The sequence below is a fragment of the Kockiozyma suomiensis genome (genome assembly GCF_038497685.1).
Source record: "Kockiozyma suomiensis strain NRRL Y-17356 unplaced genomic scaffold V2V93scaffold_8, whole genome shotgun sequence".
NCBI lineage: Eukaryota > Fungi > Ascomycota > Lipomycetes > Lipomycetales > Lipomycetaceae > Kockiozyma > Kockiozyma suomiensis.
Genome location: NW_027117671.1, coordinates 462,429 through 481,537, shown reverse-complemented (window position 1 = coordinate 481,537; position 19,109 = coordinate 462,429). Strand labels below are relative to the sequence as shown.

At 44.7% G+C, this 19,109-nt stretch overlaps 8 protein-coding genes across 8 annotated transcripts; 5 read left to right on the top strand and 3 right to left on the bottom strand.

The window, feature by feature from the left end:
* Positions 1 to 1,132: 1,132 nt before the first annotated feature.
* Positions 1,133 to 3,738, top strand: V2V93DRAFT_405725 (Rho GTPase activation protein). The gene is made up of 2 exons (XM_066912657.1): positions 1,133 to 1,560; positions 1,626 to 3,738. Exons 1-2 carry the CDS (start codon positions 1,249 to 1,251, stop codon positions 3,390 to 3,392), a joined length of 2,079 nt encoding a protein of 692 aa, XP_066765362.1. The 5' UTR covers positions 1,133 to 1,248; the 3' UTR covers positions 3,393 to 3,738.
* V2V93DRAFT_370914 (uncharacterized protein) lies at positions 3,565 to 5,141 on the bottom strand. The gene is made up of 4 exons (XM_066910385.1): positions 4,825 to 5,141; positions 4,484 to 4,754; positions 4,386 to 4,427; positions 3,565 to 4,331 (listed from the first exon to the last, which is right to left on the bottom strand). The coding sequence occupies exons 1-4, from the start codon at positions 4,887 to 4,889 to the stop codon at positions 3,699 to 3,701; spliced, it is 1,011 nt and encodes a 336-aa protein (XP_066765361.1). The 5' UTR covers positions 4,890 to 5,141; the 3' UTR covers positions 3,565 to 3,698.
* Positions 5,142 to 5,205: 64 nt separating this feature from the next.
* On the top strand, positions 5,206 to 6,911 carry V2V93DRAFT_263370 (Alg9-like mannosyltransferase family-domain-containing protein). Its single transcript, XM_066907152.1, has 2 exons — positions 5,206 to 5,439; positions 5,489 to 6,911. Exons 1-2 carry the CDS (start codon positions 5,302 to 5,304, stop codon positions 6,848 to 6,850), a joined length of 1,500 nt encoding a protein of 499 aa, XP_066765360.1. The 5' UTR covers positions 5,206 to 5,301; the 3' UTR covers positions 6,851 to 6,911.
* Positions 6,912 to 7,490: 579 nt separating this feature from the next.
* On the top strand, positions 7,491 to 10,867 carry V2V93DRAFT_263372 (ras guanine nucleotide exchange factor domain-containing protein). Its single transcript, XM_066907153.1, has 3 exons — positions 7,491 to 8,239; positions 8,304 to 9,218; positions 9,280 to 10,867. The coding sequence occupies exons 1-3, from the start codon at positions 7,865 to 7,867 to the stop codon at positions 10,687 to 10,689; spliced, it is 2,700 nt and encodes an 899-aa protein (XP_066765359.1). The 5' UTR covers positions 7,491 to 7,864; the 3' UTR covers positions 10,690 to 10,867.
* Positions 10,868 to 11,119: 252 nt separating this feature from the next.
* Positions 11,120 to 13,583, top strand: V2V93DRAFT_324888 (cobalamin-independent synthase; the record flags this gene model as incomplete). Its single annotated transcript, XM_066907488.1, has 3 exons — positions 11,120 to 11,156; positions 11,260 to 11,573; positions 11,631 to 13,583. 3 exons carry the CDS (start codon positions 11,120 to 11,122, stop codon positions 13,581 to 13,583), a joined length of 2,304 nt encoding a protein of 767 aa, XP_066765358.1.
* Positions 13,584 to 14,255: 672 nt separating this feature from the next.
* Positions 14,256 to 15,215, bottom strand: V2V93DRAFT_347139 (Yos1-like protein). The gene is made up of 4 exons (XM_066907905.1): positions 15,154 to 15,215; positions 15,031 to 15,090; positions 14,843 to 14,956; positions 14,256 to 14,767 (listed from the first exon to the last, which is right to left on the bottom strand). The coding sequence occupies exons 1-4, from the start codon at positions 15,179 to 15,181 to the stop codon at positions 14,712 to 14,714; spliced, it is 258 nt and encodes an 85-aa protein (XP_066765357.1). The 5' UTR covers positions 15,182 to 15,215; the 3' UTR covers positions 14,256 to 14,711.
* Positions 15,216 to 15,277: 62 nt separating this feature from the next.
* V2V93DRAFT_370902 (uncharacterized protein) lies at positions 15,278 to 17,639 on the top strand. The gene is made up of 3 exons (XM_066910384.1): positions 15,278 to 15,835; positions 15,894 to 16,201; positions 16,260 to 17,639. The coding sequence occupies exons 1-3, from the start codon at positions 15,429 to 15,431 to the stop codon at positions 17,258 to 17,260; spliced, it is 1,716 nt and encodes a 571-aa protein (XP_066765356.1). The 5' UTR covers positions 15,278 to 15,428; the 3' UTR covers positions 17,261 to 17,639.
* Positions 17,311 to 19,079, bottom strand: V2V93DRAFT_263301 (uncharacterized protein). The gene is made up of 2 exons (XM_066907151.1): positions 17,638 to 19,079; positions 17,311 to 17,580 (listed from the first exon to the last, which is right to left on the bottom strand). The coding sequence occupies exons 1-2, from the start codon at positions 18,727 to 18,729 to the stop codon at positions 17,362 to 17,364; spliced, it is 1,311 nt and encodes a 436-aa protein (XP_066765355.1). The 5' UTR covers positions 18,730 to 19,079; the 3' UTR covers positions 17,311 to 17,361.
* Positions 19,080 to 19,109: the final 30 nt, after the last annotated feature.

Sequence of the window (19,109 nt, the reverse complement as noted above, 5' to 3'; positions counted from 1 at the left end):
GCCGCAAATGGCAAATGACCAGACCTCTTGAGCCTATTCAGAAACTGACAGAAAGCTCCTGATGTGCGAGGAGAAAAAAAACGGGCATGCGAAATTGGTGAGTGAGGTGCGAGGATCCTTAAGGCATTGGCTTTAGGGTTGGGGTACTGTCACCCGCCTGAACCTCACTTGGGCCCTTCCTTCTTCAACAATCTTTTAAGACAATCAAATGCAATTATAATTAGTTTTAAAGGAAAAAAGACCCGTCATATTTCAGCTTAGCTGCTCTTAATACCGTTCAACAGATATTACAATGCCTCTTCGGTAAAGACTTCAATATAAAGATGCATCAGCTGGATTCAAAAATTCATAATCAACGCATTTGCTTCGGGCAGTGCCAAAGAACGAGATTTGTTTATATGAGTATTCATACTAATTAAAATAGCCCTATTACATTTTTTGCTAATGCTTGTTTGACCTTCTTGATTGAAAATGCTATACAACTAGATACTGCTGTTCTCCGATGCTCGCGATCGTCGAATTGACCTAACTGTACTGATGAAAATAATTTGTTTTTAAATCAGCATTTAAGGCCACTTTTTTCTGTTCTTATATACTGCTAAACTGCTGTTACAATGTCGGTCAAGTCAGTGGCTGCCGAATACAAGGTATCAGCGTGCAGTTCTGGGGAATATAAGTATTGACAGGACAAAGAGCATCCGATTAGACATTCGATTCAGATTCCGACCAGCACCCATATTCTTCATATTATGACGCAATAATTTTCGATTTTTTACTTGGCGCAGATTAGAGATGTTAGCTGCTGTGCTGCGAAAATGAAATAGATCAGCAATTTTCGTAGACTAAAGAGGTCAGCCTCTTGCTATTGCGCATTTGATCTCACAAAATCCAGAATACTCTTTACAATCATCAATAGCAGTGCTCATAGCCGACAAACTTCTGTAAGTTATATGAATCATCGGCACACATGTTCGCAGAACTAAGAATGGCGGAGGCAAAGCCGAGGCTTAAGCGAGCACGTGCCCAGCGACACATTGTACGGAAAATATTTGTTCCGTTCGCCGCCGCCGCCGATTGTCAAGCGCGAGCCATTGTCCGCCGCGCAGATCGCCCCTATTTCGTGATAGATCCACTTCAAAACTTTCTCTCCTATATCTATTTACCCACTTCTTTTGCCCTTCTAAAACTTGGCTTCTGGTTTTCTTTTATATCTGGCTGCCTGTCGTTTACTACGGATCTTGCTCAATCATGATGGATCCGCGTCATCGCGAGCCAAGCCTTACGGATATCTTCAGCAGTAGCCGCATAACTCTCGGGTCCGGAACAAGCGACACCCTTCATTCGGACAGGCGATATTCCAACTCATCTGCCGTTTCTGCTACTAATTCTATACCGGACACCGACTTTGATGAGTATCTGTTCCAAATAAGGGCCAGAGAGCGAGAGCTTAGAGCTGAAATCTCCGCATGGTCGAAGGAGAACTTCTTACTTGAGTGCGATGTACAGAATTTGGATTCTCGAATTGCAATAGTAATCCGCAACAAACTTGCGACTAAAAAGGTTTGCAGAAAGAATTTTTATACTTGTCTTTTTCACGATGCTAATTTTAAACGAAAATATTGCAGCGCCTGCAGATGACGTCGAAATCTGATACTGCTCAGGGTACTCAAGAATGCGTGCTTTCAGATCAGCAAAAGCTAGGCTGGTATAGTCGGCTTTTTTTTGTTTTGCAATCAGAGCCGCGATATATTGCGTTACTCTTTCAATATCTTCCAATGACAGAGGTAGACTCATTTTTGCAGACTGTTATGTTTACCATCTACAGCAATCAGCATGAGCTAAGAGAGGAACGGCTATTACTCAATATGATTCATGCAGTTTTTGCCTCGTACTTTGATAAAGCTACTGAGACTTCATTTTTACTGCGTGCAAACAGTCCAGCATCGCGTATGGTCATGGCTTATACTCGTCAGAGTCATAGTCAGAAATATCTTAAAACGGTTCTCGCCGATCAGATTCGATATGTCTGCGAGCATGCATGCGAGCATGATTTGGAGGTTGATTTGCTGCGTGTATACGATGAAGTTTATTGCAATTCTCAAAATCATGCTGATGGAAATCATTCGACGGTCGATATGCCACGCTGCGTATCCTCCGAGACTGCTGCTTCGGATCCGCAAGTTCTCGCGATAATACGTCATCGCATGAGCGCAGTTAGTTGCTACGCAAATTCTTTGTTGGACTACATACTGGAACACTTGGATTTAGTTCCATATGGACTAAGGTGGATTGCTAAACAAATTCGTGATCTGACGCGGAAAAAGATACCTGACGTTGAAGACACTTTCGTTCGATCGCTCACTGGAGCTTTTTTCTTTCTCAGATTCATAAACCCAGCAATCGTTACTCCTCAGTCGTACATGCTTGTTGATCATCAACTTAAGGACAAGCCTCGCCGAGCTCTCACTCTCATCGCCAAAATGATCCAAAAAATAGTAAACAAGCAAAAATACTCCGCTGAAAGTTACGAGGAGATATTCTCCTTATTTTTTGACGATAACAAAGCGCGAGTGGATAAATTCCTCGATGACCTCTGCGAAGTTCCGGAATTGCATGAATATGATGCTTTTAATAATTACGATGCTTTTCATGGATCTGATTTATCTCTTTCAATTACTGCCAATGAAATTTATGGTACTCATCAATTACTAGAAAGGCATCAGCATTTATTTTGTTCAGAAAAAAGCTCATTGATGACTATTATACTGCAAAAATTAGGTCCCGCGCCGGAAGTTTTGCCGGAGACTGAAAATTATACGCTTAATCTTCCGCTATATCCTTGCTTTGAAGCCGAAATAGAAGATTTTAGTCGGAGTTTTAATATAACCGAAGACCTAATGGCTAAAGCCAGATCTATGACTGCTCAAATGTCAAGATCAGTGCCAAATATTTCACATTCGGTTGCGGCTAGACCGTATGATATTCACAGCATTGCCGAATATGCTGTCTCTTCCTCAGTTGACTCATCGTTAAACAGAAAGGGCACCAAACCGCAATCGCTAATTGACACTGAAGAGTCGATTGTTGTATCTGATAGTCGAAAGTCGAGTGGGAATGAATCTACTAATAGTGGCTTGGACCAGCAGTTGCAAGTGTCCTCGCAGCCGGCGAGGTTACCTCAAAGATCTGCCGCTGCTCTTACGTTAGATGTTGAGAGCGAGGTAAATCGTTTTCATTGGCCTCGAGAAAAAGCTGAAAGAGATTTGAGAAGTCTAGAAATAGCTTTACAGATTGTCGCCGAGCACAACAGATATCTAAAGAGTCAGCTCAAGTCGTATACCTCTTACCTCGCAAATGCTCGTTTACAATCTCGTCTTAGTGACAAGTCTTAGGCACTTTGCGATATATTAGAGCACAGAGGTCATGACAGTCCTTGGAATGTCGTGTATATCGTAACTGCAGCGCATCATCCCGTTCGTCACGCAGATAATGCAGATCATTTATGTTTTGATAGTTCAGGTTACATGGACAATGCTTTGAGTTTTAAGCATGGGAATCTTGGCGTTTCTTGGGAGTATTGAAGCTATATCATTGAAAGAAGAGAAATGATTCATAAGATAGCCAGAAAAAGTCAAAGATAGTAGAGCTCATAGCCAACCTAATATTAAAAGATCACCTACAAACTGCAGAAAAAAAAGCTATGAATTCAAAGCCTTTGCTAAAGCCTGCTCAGAAAACTCCCATAACTTGCTCGCTTCATCACCGTCCTCTCCAAGACTATTCAAAGCACGAGGATAAACACCGTTAAAGTAAACGTATCCTCCCAATGGTCCCTGAGGCGCTGGATATAAGAATATGCGCTTTAATCCATCTTTAATTACTCTTTTGTCTGAAGCAAGGAAAAGTGCCGTCTTTGCTCCATCATCGACGGGAATGCCGAATAACCACGCTTGATACTCGCCGATAATCTGCATGTAGCGCGGAAGTGGGGAGGTAGATAAATCAAATATATTTGTATATACGAGACCTGGATGGCTCGCATTCACGTATAGATTTGGAATATCGTTAGTGCGCTTTGCAAGTTCTCGCATGAAATAGATATTCGCTAGTTTCGACCGGGCGTAACGGCCTAACATCTCGCGAAGGGTTAGGAATCCCCATGAAGAACTGTAAGTTTTTGTAAGGTCCTGGTAGTCAATCTTGGAAGCGTTGTAAAATGATTGAGATGACTGAATAACAATCCTGACGTCAGACTTGGGGTTTGCGGCTGCGGTTCGTTCAATAAGTGGCAGAAGCGTAGTGAGAAATGCAAAGTGACCGAGATGATTCACCTAAAGATTCGATGAGCATACCACAAGTAGAAAGTGCAAAGACTAATGACTTACTGCAAAGTTCCGTTCGTAGCCGTCGGGTGTCAATTGAGATTTCTGAAATCAGTTAGCCTCGAGCATAGTAGATTGGCAACAAAAATGGAAATAGATACAATTCCACCCAACCCGGCATTTGCAACCACAATATCCAATCGATCCTCTAACTTCAGGAAGAACTTGGCAGCGGCCGTAGCGCCTTTCATGGTTTCCAGATCAACCTCGAGAAACGTCAGATTATTTTCGACGCCCTCAACCTCGGCAGAGGCAGCTCTGATACGAGCAATTGCTTGATCGGCACGAGATTGTGAGCGAGTTGTTATATAAACCTTTGCATTCTTGCGAGCAAGTTCTCTGGAAATTACTTCGCCGATACCAGATGATCCTCTGTTTTTGTTGCATATTAGCATGTGATATCTAAAGAGCATGCGACGATGAGCATCGCGTGGATAAATACCCAGTGACGATAGCTACCTTGCCTGTAAGATCTGGAATATCGTCAAATGTGAATGAATAAGACATACTGAAGCCGATTATTTATGGGACAAGGAAAAAGGCAGCCAATAAATGAGCTAAGGAAGAAGAAGGGCGAGGAAGTAGTTCTCGGTTTAACGCTACTTCTATCTATCTGTGCGGAGGTATCCGGCTCCAGTTGCTTGATTTACCTCGGCAATTACACGTGCGGCAGAACTATCTACTATTTCGCCAGAAGTATTCATCTGAATTAGTAAAGTTCAAAAGATTATAGCTGTTGCATAAGTCAAAAGATAACTGCTGCTTTGCTATCTATATTATCTGAATCAAATAGCTAGCTAGCTGCCTGACCGTTACAAAACCCTCACACTATTTATGATGCGTAAACTACGACGCGGTCGACGCGCGCTATTGAAAAAAGATAGCATCGCAAGTTATGTTATAATAATTGATCAGTACAATGATGGATTGGCTCGATTGGTTTTTTCTGGTGCTGGTTATGGCACACTTATACGTGTCGCCATTTACCAAGGTAGAAGAGTCGTTCAATCTACACGCGATCCATGACATGCTCGTACACGGTTCAAATATCGAGTCGGTATGTCTAATTGGCTTGTTTGATTAGGATAGAAGCTGATTTTTTTTAGTATGATCACCTGGAGTTTCCGGGAGCGGTGCCTCGAACATTCATGGGCGCACTTGTTATCTCTGCATTGACAAAGCCATTTCAGTTATTTCTTCCACTCCGCTCCAAGTTCGACTTGCAGTTGATTTCTCGAGGAGTTTTGGGGATGATCAACTGGGCTTCGATCGTGTATTTTCGACATAGTATACGACAGGTTTATGGCAAAACAACAGCATTTTGGTTTGCGGCATTCCAATATACTCAGTTTCATATTACCTACTATGCTACTCGAACTCTTCCTAATATGTTTGCATTCCCATTAACTATGGTTGCTGCTGCGTACTGGATCACAAATCGGCCGCGACGAACTCTTGTTGTACTTGCATTTACAGCCGTAGTATTTCGGGCAGAGCTAATTTTGCTGATTATGCCTCTTGCACTATCAGCGCTCTTGCAGAGGAAGATCTCTATTGTACAGACGATACTTGCCGGACTTGAAGGTGGATTAGCTGGGATGGCGTTGTCGATATATGTTGATTCCACATTTTGGAAATTTCCGATTTTGCCTGAGGCATATGGATTTTACTTCAACGTAATTTTAGGTAACGCGGTCGCATGGGGTACTCAGCCATGGCACGCCTATTTTACAAATCATCTTCCCAAGCTGCTACTGAATCCAGCAGCTCTACCATTGTTTGCTGTGAGTAGTGTATTTGAGCTGCGCAGGTTTGGCATGATGATTGCTCCATACATTGTTTTTGTTGCCCTTTATTCGACGCAGCCTCATAAGGAATGGCGGTTTATTGTATACGCTATTCCGATGTTTGCACTAACGATGGCACTGGGAGCTAGTTGGATCAGCAATCGTATGCGCAAAGGAATACTATACATGGGTACTGGATTGACGCTTGCGATTTCTGCTGCAGCAACATTGATGCTGGCAACTTCGATGCTGGCAATTTCCTCGGCTAATTATCCGGGAGGGCATGCGGTGATGGCGATGCATCGCGGCCTGCAAGATTCTGGGACGGGAAATTTGACGGTTCATTTGGATATACCTACATGTATGTCTGGCGCTACATTGTTCACATTCACCAGAGAGGATATTGAATATGACCGTACGGAGAACAAGGACGAATTAGAAGAGGTTGCGGCGTCGGTAGCTGTGATGGTGACTTTTGACAAGAACTTTCCGGCCACGGATCCGGCGTTTGGGTCGACTAGAGAATGGGCTTTCAAGGGTAGTGTTAAGGCTTTTGCATCTATTCAAGCTCCTTGGATCATACAGCAGGGTCGATTCTGGGAGACAGATGGCTGGTGGCGAGATGTTGTGCTGGTGCGAGAGCGGGTGTGGATATTTGCGCGGCGGTCAGTGTTTGAGTAAGGCAGAAATGTATTTAGATCTAGAGCTGTAAATATGATACGTCTATGAATCGTTGGTGCAGCTTTGCAGAGCACCGTTGCATGAAGAGAGCGTAGATGTTAGTGCTCGCCGGACAGGGTAAGCTGAGAACAGGGTACGCTTACGGCTATTAGCGAGAGTCGGCTGGGTCGACGTCGGGGACGTCGGGTAAGGGCCGCTTATAGCAGTGCTAGCATGTTTGTAGTAGCTACGATTGGAAAAAGAGGTCACCGGCTAAGCATGAAGATGAACTGCAAAAGGCTAGTAGAAAGATTGCTGCGACGGCGAACGCCAACGTTGGGTTTGGAAGTGGATCTCTTCAGAGGCTTGGACAGGGTGTCGAGGGCAAAGCAAGGAGTCGAGATCAAGCCCCTTGCTCCTCCACACAGAGAGAGTCTTAGTCGACCCGTCCTGCTTTAGCTATCTGAAAACAAGCTATCTGCTGAAAGAGCAAAAAAAATGGCAGTTCCTTTATCTTATGTATTCTATCTGACCAGTGGCCGACGGTTGTGGATTTACTCACGAGGCCGTTTGGCTGCAAAGAGATAAGCGAGCGAGAAGTGGTACGAGATCTTTCACACACTCTTTAAGCAGTCGAAGCCGCAGGCCCGCAATCTTGGTGCCAGTTTTGCGTGCCCTGATCTGCCCTCAAATTACCGTCTATTTCTCGTCCGCAAACCCGTTGGCGCTTCTTCTCCGGCAGTGCTGCTCTTTCCTGATTCTTCTACTCTGTCTATTGATACTGCTGCATTTTTTTTTTAGCTGATACGGCCCTTTTGTAGCTGATACGGCCCTTTTGCTGTGCCCTGCTCTCCTCCTTCTTGCCAGCAACTGCTCATGTGCTGTCGTATATCGTCGCCGTCTATTCTTTAGCCATTTAGGAGACTTGGACCACAGCTCTAGCCTACTGTGCTGACAATTGTGCTAGTTTGAGCACCGGAGAGTCACCGCGTTGCTTTGTCGATACTGGTTTTGCTATCTAAACTGCCCAAAATCATGTCCGTATCGTCGTCGATCTCGTCAGATAGCTCAGCGACTCCTGTCTACGCCTTCCATCCGTTCTTGCGCGCCACTCACTCATTCGACCCTACTTCAAAGACGTCTCCATCGAATGCCAGCTGCCTTGTTTTTGAAAAAGAGGAATTATTTCTGATCCATTCTTTCCACACCTCTGGCTGGGGCGATGGAACTTCTCTTCTCTCAGGGCGCCGCGGCTGGATTCCCTCAAACTACTGCGAGCCATACGATCCTGCACCAATTAGGCCACTACTGGCAGCCGCTCTTGCAGCTCTTACAGGACCTCAACTGGAATCAAACCGCGATTTTCAGATCGCCGTCACTACTCTTGTTTCAGGCGTGAGATCGCTACTGGTTCGCTTCCCCATTTTTTTTTTTCCAATTGTAAACCATAGACTAACGCTTTATCGTAAACAAGGACTCTGTATCATGTCTTACTCGTGATGAACCGGCTTTGAAATCTTCTGATTCTTTGAGGAGGTCTCGCCGCGCACTATTAAGCGACGTGGCGATCATGGTGTCGTGCGTGCGAAGAGGCGGCGCCATGACACCCACACTGAGTAAAGAATTACATGCCCTCACCGGCAAGATTGTCATGAGCGCTGTCGCATTTTTGACAGCTCGCGAAAAAGAAACAGCTAGCTTTCCTGACTCTGTGCGACCTTTAGTTTACGCTGGTGAAGACTCTGGTTCTGATAGGAATTCGAACAGCTCTTCATTTGCAGACGACGTGTTTTATTACCAACCAGTATCGGCGCTCGCTCGACTCAATTTTCTTTACGATGCTCTACTGGTGCGTCTTGGGTCTTTTATCAATAAATTACTGGTTCACACCCGATCGCCGGCAACGCTACTGACCACCGTCAGACATGCAGTACATGCGGCTCGTGAGTTCTTGGCCGTCGTCGAAACTATCAGCTCACATGCTTCTCCTGCGATGTACAGTCTAGAGGATGCAAAAGAAACTGTGTATAGGTGTATAACAATATTGGTAAGCTCTGCCAGAGACGTAGTTGGATCGGGCAATGTGCAGCAGGCGGTCTTGGTCAGGACTCAGACTCTCAGTATTTCAATTACTGAATGCGTTCGCTCTGCTGGGGTGTGTCTTGCCAAAGCTAAATATGTTATTTGCTGCGTGGGCGACTTTGACTTGGAAGTTGACCGTCACTATTTGGAATACCGGCTTCGGTCAAGTGTTGGAAACGATCATAGGTCTTCACTGGAAAAATCAATGGCGCTTGTACCGGCGTGTGCAGATGATCCGAACATTTCTCTATCGGTTTTGAGCTTTGAAGAAGGCAAAGTTGCTAGTATTTATGAGGACGATACACATGTGAGTACTATTTGTTTATTTGCGCTGTATGTTTGCTAGTGGTGCTAATCGTTCTGAATAGTTTAAACGCACGCCTCCACAGGATCGTGTGATCTATAATGCCGATGGTCAAGTTCAAGGCGGTTCAATCGAAGCTTTAGTTAAGCATCTGACTTCCAGCAATGCTACTCCCGACGCTCTATTTTCTTCCTCTTTTTTTCTCACGTTTAGATTGTTTACCACACCTATTGCGTTGGCACAGGCGCTCGCGCACCGATTTTCATCACTCCCGCCTGATGAGCCAAATCTTTTGGCTGCTCAGTTGCGGACTTGCAATGCGTTTAAGGGTTGGATGGAAAGTCATTGGCAGAGGGAAACTGATAACGAGGCTTTGCCGATAATCATTGACTTTGTGAATGGACCGTTGAAGATTCATCTTCCGTTTGCGTTCCGACGTTTAATAGAATTGACGCAGCAAGTGGTAGATATCAATCATCCTCTAGTACCACGGTCAATGTCAAAGCTGGGCATAAACACATCCTTAGGGATTCTGTTACCAGATTCGTCCAGCGTGCCAACTCCAATTGTGAATAAAGCACACCTCGCAACTCTGGCAAAGTATGCTCGAGAAGGTAGTCCAGATCCGTCAATTCTTGACTTTGACCCGCTTGAGCTTGCACGTCAAATTACAATCAAGGAATCAAGTCAATTTTGTCAAATTATTCCCGAGGAGTTACTTGGTCAAGAGTTTTCAAAGAAGAGTGGCAAGAGTGTGGCGGTGAATGTGAAAGCTATGTCGTCTCTTTCGACGGATCTTGCAAACTATATTGGCGAGACAATTCTGGCAAATGAAGTTCCTCTTAAGTTTCGAATGAATGTTATTAGACACTGGATTCGTGTTGCCGAAAAGTGTTTGGAGTTGAAGAACTACAACTGTCTGATGGCAGTGACTTGCGCTTTACAAAGCTCTGTTATAATGCGACTGAAAAAGACATGGGAGTTATTGCCTCCCCGTTATCATGCTCTGTTTGCCGAGCTTAAGAGTATAATTGTCTACGAGAAGAACTACGCCTCGTATCGTACTTTACTGCGAAATCAGACTGTGCCTTGTATTCCATATTTGGGCGTCTATTTGACAGATCTCACGTTTGCTGATGAAGGCAACCCGGACTTTAGAGTTTTTCACCCAAACACAGAAGATGCATCTCCGGTGATCAATTTTGATAAGCATATGCGGACTACAAAGATTATTGCCGATTTGCAGCGGTTCCAGGTACCTTATAGGTTTCAGGGTGTGCCTGAAATCCAAGACTGGCTCGATATTGAGATTCGGCGCGTGCATGAAATGTACCAAAAGGATCAACATATGCTGTATCGTCGCAGTTGTTATGTTGAGCCGCGGACTGGTGCTTCTAGTGGGAAGTTTATGGGTATCGTTGGAGATACGACGATCAAGGAAGGCGTTAGCTGGAATGAAGAAATCAAGACATGAATTTTAATGCCCGTTTATGAATTGACTATTTTTGATAGATTGAATATTTTTTTTGTTATTTGGAAGCGTATTTGGAAGCGTTGTTGAGAAGCCTTTATTTATTATCTAATTTTCATAGCAGTAATATCATTCATGTTCAACTGATAAACCATCTGGACAAGACTGCATCGCCGCCGTCGCTGACGTGATCGAAATAATGTTTATATTATTCTTCATTCAGCCTAGTGTTAATCTGCCCGAGCTCGTACGTATTCGGCTGAGTCTGTCATTTAGAGTTTGATGGTTTAGGGTTTGTGTTTGATGAGTCCCTAACAAAAATTTTCTCGGGCACACACGCGCTATAAACTTCTGGTCGTCGCCTCTTTCCAGTTCTTTCTTTTCATAAGCCATTTATTGACTTACTCCTCCGTTACTATCAATCTATTTTACAATGGTCCAGTCCTCTGTTCTCGGTTTTCCCCGTATCGGTATGTGTTTTACTGTTCTTTATATCTTTCTGTGCGCGCAATTGTACTGCGAGTAGCGCGCGTCTTTTTCTTCGGCGTTTGTCTAACTCAATTGCTCTGCCAGGACCCTTCCGTGAGTTGAAGAAGACCACCGAGGCCTACTGGTCTGGCAAGGCTACTGTTGAGGAGCTTTTCAAGGTTGGCAAGGAACTCAGAGAGAAGAACTGGAAGCTCCAGAAGGAGGCCGGTGTCGACATCATCCCTTCGAACGACTTCTCGTTCTACGATCATGTCCTTGATCATTCCCTTCTCTTCAATGTCATCCCTGAGCGCTACTCCAAGTACGAGCTCGCTCCTATCGACACCTTCTTCGCTATGGGCCGTGGTCTCCAGCGTGCTGCTACTGACTCTGCTCCCGCAGTCGACGTCCCTGCCACCGTAAGACTTTTTTTATTCTTTCACTCCTTATATGACATTTGCTCACACTCCTTGTAGGAGATGGTTAAATGGTTCGACTCGAACTACCACTACGTTCGTCCTACCTTCTCCAAGAACGTTCAGTTTAAGCTCAATGGCACTAAGCCCATTGACGAGTTTCTTGAGGCTAAGGCTCTTGGTATCCACACCCGCCCCGTCCTCGTTGGCCCCGTGTCTTACCTTTTCCTCGGAAAGGCTGACAAGGACAATCTTGACCTTGAGCCCATCACCCTTCTTGACCAGCTCCTCCCCGTCTACGCTGAGCTTCTCGCTAAGCTCAAGGAGGCCGGTGCTGACTCTGTCCAGATCGACGAACCCGTTCTCGTTCTCGACCTTCCCACTGAGGTCCAGGCCGCCTACAAGAAAGCTTATGAGTTCCTCGTCTCTGAGACCGCTCCCAAGCTCTTCTTGACCTCATACTTTGGTGATGTCAGACCCAACATTGAGAGCATTAAGGGTCTCCCCGTCGCTGGTTTCCACGCTGACTTTGTTCGTGTTCCTGAGCAGCTCGACGCTGTTGTTGGTGCCCTCTCTAGCACCCAGATCCTATCCGTCGGTATTGTTAATGGCCGTAACATCTGGAAGGCCAACTTGAGCAAAGCAATTGAGTTTGTCAAGACCGCTATTGAGAAGGTCGGTGCCGAGCGTGTCGTTGTTGCCACCTCGTCCTCGCTCTTGCACACTCCCGTCACTCTCGCCAACGAGAAGAAGATCTCTGCTGAGATCAAGGACTGGTTTGCGTTTGCTACCGAGAAGGTCACTGAGGTTGTCGTCATTGCTAAGGCTGTCACTGACGGTGTCGACTCTGTCGCTGATATTCTTGCTGCCAACACTGCCAGCATTGCTGCCCGCGAGTCGTCTTCGATCACCAACGACCCCGCTGTTCGTGAGCGTGTGTCCAAGATCACCGAAGAGATGACCCACCGCAAGTCTCCCTTTGCAGCCCGTCTTGCTGCTCAGAAGGCTCACCTCGACATCCCCGCCTTCCCCACCACTACCATTGGTTCGTTCCCCCAGACCAAGGACATTCGTATCGTCCGTAACAAGTTCACCAAGGGTGAGATTTCTGCTGAGGAGTACGAGAAGTTCATCGAGAAGGAGATCGCTTCGGTTGTGAAGTTCCAGGAGGAGGTCGGCCTTGATGTCCTCGTCCATGGTGAGCCTGAGAGAAATGACATGGTTCAGTACTTTGGTGAGAAGTTCAACGGTTACGTTTTCACCTCCAACGGATGGGTTCAGTCGTATGGATCTCGTTACGTCCGTCCCCCTATCATTGTCGGCGATGTCTCGCGCCCTGGTCCGATCACTGTCAAGGAGTCCAAGTACGCCCAGTCGATCACCAAGAAGCCTATGAAGGGTATGCTTACTGGTCCCGTCACCTGCCTCAGATGGTCGTTCCCCCGTGATGACATCTCCAACAAGATCCAGGCCCAGCAGCTTGCTCTTGCTCTCCTCGATGAGGTCCAGGACCTTGAGGCTGCCGGTGTCTACGTCATCCAGGTTGACGAGCCCGCCATTCGTGAGGGTCTTCCCCTCCGCGCTGGTGCCGAGCGTGATGACTACGTCAAGTGGGCTGTTGAGTCCTTCCGTCTCGCCACTTCGGGTGTGGAGGACAAGACTCAGATCCACTCGCACTTCTGCTACTCCGACCTCGACCCCAACCACATCAAGGCTCTTGATGCCGATGTTGTGTCGATTGAGTTCTCCAAGAAGGATGACCCCAATTACATCCAGGAGTTCTCTGAGTACCCTAACCATATTGGTCTTGGTCTCTTCGATATCCACTCCCCGCGTGTTCCCCCCAAGGAGGAGTTTGTTGCTCGCATCAACGAGATTCTCAAGGTCTACCCCAAGGAGAACCTTTGGATCAACCCTGACTGCGGTCTCAAGACCCGTGGCTGGACCGAGACTCGCGCAGCGCTCCAGAACATGGTTGACGCCGCGAAGGAGTTCCGCGCCAAGTACGCTTAAATGAATACTTATGAATTACGATGTTTCAACACTTAATCGTTAATTAATAATGGATATATCATGTGGATTCCGTACATGTTAGCGATGATTTCAACAATTTCGTCAGTCAATGGATTTATATGATTTCCAAAACATGTAGTCTTGCTAATGCGTTTTTGTTTGTATTTTGCTTTCTTGAAAAGGTTGTATGGAAAACTGCCGATGTGAAGAGAAATATCCAAAAAAAGTTTTTGTTCATACTTTTTTTTTCAGTTATCTTGCACTGGTATGGAGTATATATACAAAAGAAAGGGAAAATTTTTGATTTGTATGCAATTAATGGACTGTTATTATCATTAAAATTTCGGGCTTGCTAATAATTTGGTTATAAAGAAAAGTTCTGGTATGAAAAGCTGTTCTTTTTTGTTTCGATTGATATTTTTCTGCGTATGACTGCTTCGTTAGTTGCTCATTTCAAATTATTAATATGTTTTTCACGGGATATCGGGTAAAATTCGTTTTTGGGTTTTATTTTGCTTTCTGTTAGATCAGCTTCTTTCTTTTTGTGTATATTTTGCTATTATCGGATGCAAGTGAACAAAATATCCGCGATTTTCTTCTCTGTTATGGTTTGATTTGAAGTATACATTTTACAGGTGTACTTTTTCTGAGTTTCTACTCTAGTTATAATAGCAATGACGTTTTATATTTAACTACTTTTTCTTATATTGCGTATGTTTTTGAGCACTGTCGGTGTTTCATGTGGATTTGTTGATTTGTGAGATGGTGTGGTGGAACGAGAAGAAAGGTAACAAAGTCGATAAAATTGAAAATATGTAAAAGGCGTATAATACAAAGGACAATCGAATTGACGAGTGAGAATTAAAAAACGGCTGCGATATCAAGGGACGAATCACTTCTAAAGAGTTGCAGATACTGATAAATCAGTGAAGGTCGTCGCGAAAAACCCATATTGAGATGTTGTACGAGAATGTGTGTATGTACGTGATTAGCTTTCTCGTAGACGCGATATTTATAGCATTATTGAGTACCGATTGATGATATAAGCACGTAAATGGTTTGATTATCTTGCTGTTTTTTTTTGCGACTTTATTTATTTCTCTTTCAAAGCTTTTAGGCGAAATAGGATCATCCTAGTACTACTTCGTAAAGTATTATAACCGTATTGATGCCAATCAGCGGGACTACATTATAAGAATAATAGTCAATAAAGCATTCTAAACAATTTCTCAACAAAAAAAGAAGAGGAACAAACGTACTTCGCATAAGTGTGCGAACAGCAGACATCAGATTAATGAGCCTTGTTTTGACACTGACAGCATCGGAGGGTGCACCAAAGCCGCTGTTATCTATCTGTGCTGAAGACCAGCCAACTATAAAAGATGGTAATTAGCTACTTTTTCAATTTATGTCAACCGGATTGCGTTTAAATTATGGGAGAACGTACTTCTTGCGAGGAACCGGTCTTCGCTGAGTACGGCTATAGAGTTGACGAGAAGCAGGATCACTGTGATTCGAATTAGAAACTTATTGTTCAGACCCCTTTGTAGATGTATCGTAATTCACATACCATAGAATAATCTCCCTAGTCCAAACATTGTGAGATTGGTTTTGATTTGTATGATAAGTGTGGTTAAGACAGTGTTTAAGTTGCGAGAAGGCGGCGCAAGTTTACTCTCAGCAGCGAGCCGCACATCTTCGCCCTGGTCATCCTTTCTTTTATTCGATTTACTATAAATTACTTCTAATAAGCTCAGTTCTCATATTATAACGTTCATATTTACTATTGAAAAAAAGAGCATAGTTAACTTCATATGTGCATGAAGTCTAAATCACTCAAAGTCAATGAATCAACCTCTAAGGACCGCAACGACGATTGCCACGTCTGCAATGCCGCCGACTGGCACTTCAGACTACAGCCGAGTCACGTCGCTTCCTAAACCAATTTCTCCTAGGCTTCCTCTAAAGGACATACTGTATCGCACCTTTATGCCTTCCCCTAATGCAAAATTGAGCCGTACACTGATGGTGTACACCTGTCTGTTTCTAATTTGCGCGACGTCGGTGATTGTTAGCACCTACCTGTTTTGGAAAACGGTCAGTGCGATTATCGGAGCACGGCTGAGGAGGAGATCAGAAAGGATACGGCGGGTTATAATTCAAAACTATTTTGACTCGATAGAAGATGGCGCTAGTAAAGCAAAGAACCCAGATGAGCGACCGATCCTTATTGGTTTCTTTCATCCGTATTGGTATGCATTTATCCGATTCTTCAGTTGCCACGCAGATACACTAATAATCCTGTTCTAGCAACGCAGGAGGGGGCGGCGAACGAGTTTTATGGGCGGCAGTAGATGCTACGCAGCGTGAACATCCCAATACAATATGTGTAATTTACACGGGCGACATAGATGTCAGCAAAGACGAAATCATGCAGAAAGTAAAGCAGCGATTTGAGATCGAGCTGGATGAAAACCGTGTGTTTATTGTCTTTTTGCTAAAACGCGGCCTGGTTGACGCTAGTCGGTGGCCACGGTTTACTTTATTGGGTCAAGCTATGGGATCAGTGCCGCTTGTGTACGAAGCTATTTCCAAGCTTGCGCCTGATATTTTTGTTGGTACGCACCAATTACAGTATTTGTGTCAATTGAGCTGTTAGCTGATTCGTTTTATTAGATACTATGGGATACGCGTTTACCTATCCAATAGTGTCCATGCTGCTCAACATCCCAATCGCTGCATACGTTCACTATCCTATGATTTCCACAGACATGTTTGGTCAGCTCTCTCTCATAACTCAACTGCCCAAGTACATATATTGGCGAGTTTTTGCACTAATGTACGCCTATGCGGGAATGTTTGCTGATATCGTGATGGCGAACGGCACGTGGACGTATAATCATATACAACGCGTCTGGTGGATTAACAAAATCGTCAATCTTGCTCTAGACCGTTCTAAGAAGTTAGATTTCATGGTTTTATACCCACCATGCTCTACGAAAGCGTTGCAAGAGCTTCCGGTTGATAAGCCAAGACAACCTGTTGTACTCTCAATCGCGCAGTTCAGACCCGAGAAGCGACACGAGGTAATTCTTGAACAATTTGCAAAGTACACGCAGACGGCAAACGACGACGGGAGTGCGACGATGGTGCTGATCGGATCTGTACGAGATGATCGGGACAGGAAGCACGTTTATGATTTGCGGATCTTAGCACGCGAGCTGGGAATTATCGAGCGTGTCGAGTTTATTCTTGAAGCGACTTGGGATGAAATAAAGCGATATCTTGCTACAGCTAGCGTTGGCGTGAATGCAATGTGGAACGAGCATTTCGGGATAGGTGTAGTAGAGTATATGGCTGCGGGGCTGATACCTGTCGTCCATAATAGCGGTGGACCGAAACTTGATATCGTGGTTAAGGTCGACGGGTTACCGACTGGATTTCATTTCGTCACCGACAAAGATAAAGAAGAAGGCGAACAAATGGCCGAAGCATTAGATCGCGCGCTGTCGTTACCGCTCGAAGAAGCAGTTGCGTATCGTCAGCGGGCTCAGAGGGCTGCGGATAGATTCTCGGTCGAGAATTTCGAAGTCAAGTGGTTGGAGAGGTTGCGCATATTGTTGATGCTTGAGCAGTATCGCCACATGGACCGCATATCGCGCGGATTCATCTCCTAGATGCCGTCTTATTGTACATAGAAAATTGCTAGAATATGCATATTTATTGTGCGGATATATACAAGAAATGTTATAATTTATACAAGTGAATTTTTCTTTGGCTACTTATCATTCATCTGGCCTGGGCCCAGCATCTTAGTTTTTTCAGCCAATTTTGATAAATCGACTGCATCGAATGAAACCAAGATTTGCTTTGAATTTTTCGGTGTTTTCAATGGAGCTGCAAGAGCTCTCTCTGGCACGGTTGGGTAGTAGTGACGCATGTATGCATTCTGGCAAAGTGAATAAACAGCAGAGGTTAGCCAGTAGACAGAAAATGACTTTTATATATAATAAGTTAGTATTCACTTTTTATGAATAAAGAAAGATGTACATACGACTGGGTAAAAAAAGGACATGCAGGTCATGAAAAGACCACCGCCCCGAGCCAGCATACTAAGAAAAAAAGAAACCATCGACTGTCTACCGCCCCTATAGTCAATGACGCGCGCAGATTCCCGATTAAAGCCTTCGATATTGAAGAATGTGACGGCGGAAAAAATGACCGGAAGAACCATATATGGATCAACGGCATCTAGATTGGGAAACCAGAGCATTCCCTGATCAACATATGTTGTGCCTTCTGCCAGTTGAGAGGTATCGTCTGCTCGGAGAGAGCGGTAGTGCGCTACTCCGCGACTACCAAAGAAGAGAATGAAGGCCTGCGTAAATCCGACAGCAAATGATTTGACGATGTTGACCTTGAATAGTTTTCTGTTTGCCTGCGCATTTTCTTTGACGAATGTGTTTATTGACTTGTCCGCAATGTTTTGAGGAACAGGTGCTGTAACAAACTGGTCGATTTGAGCGCGAGGAGCCGTCTTGATGGGAAATTCTTTTGTGAGGTCGAGTTCCTTGGGAAATATTTTGAGCTTATTATTGCTAGAGCCTCGACCAACGACACGCATTATTGACTGAGAAAGCGAACTGAGACGACCGAGGCGCTGGGAATTTTTTCGACTCCAGAGGGCGACAGGAAGAGTCATTGACAGCCGGAGAATGATGCAGGTGATTGGGATGACGAGACCCCATGTAAATCCAGTAACTTCATGAACAGCACTAAATATTTTGAACGATATTCTGCCGATAAACTCTGTGTGCTCGTATAGCCATACCCAGGCTTCTATTATTTTACCGGCGGCGACAAGTACGGTGTCCATACTGAAGAAAGAGCTACTAGCGGTATCAACTACCGACGACGCGATATCTGTGGAGCCGGGTGATATTTCTGAGCTGTGAGGCCTTGAAGTAGAAAAGGAGGAAGAGAACGGGGAAGGTAGCAGGAGACTTGATAGTCGTGGATGAGCTGAAGCGATGGAGGAGGATCTCGGGAAGAGTAGCAGCCTTGGTGCGGGTCGCGACAAAGCCAAAGCAGGTCTTAAAAACGAACCAGCTCTGAGAGAAGCCGATCTCTGCAGAAGAAGCGACATTGAGTCTTACCTATTTGCAATTGCGCTATTTCGATTTAATGCAACAATGCGAATAGGAACAAGATGTAACTAGAAGACGTATTTGCATAACGCGTTATAAACCAGACGCGTTCACAAAATTTGATCGAAGCACGTGACTAAACCTGCTAATTAAAGTGTCTTATAATAGTTTCCATTTCAATCGCTTAGTTGACTATCTGGTCGCTACTAATTGCAAATCAACTAAAGTCAGCTAGGAACGCTGAAAACAGAAGACCATTGTGTAGAGACAATAGAAACCAGATCGGGCGATTGATTGTAGTCGCCGATCGGGCAAGTCGAGGCAGGGGCAAAAACAGACATTTTTGCAGAGCACCAAACCAACTGCAAAAAGTATCATC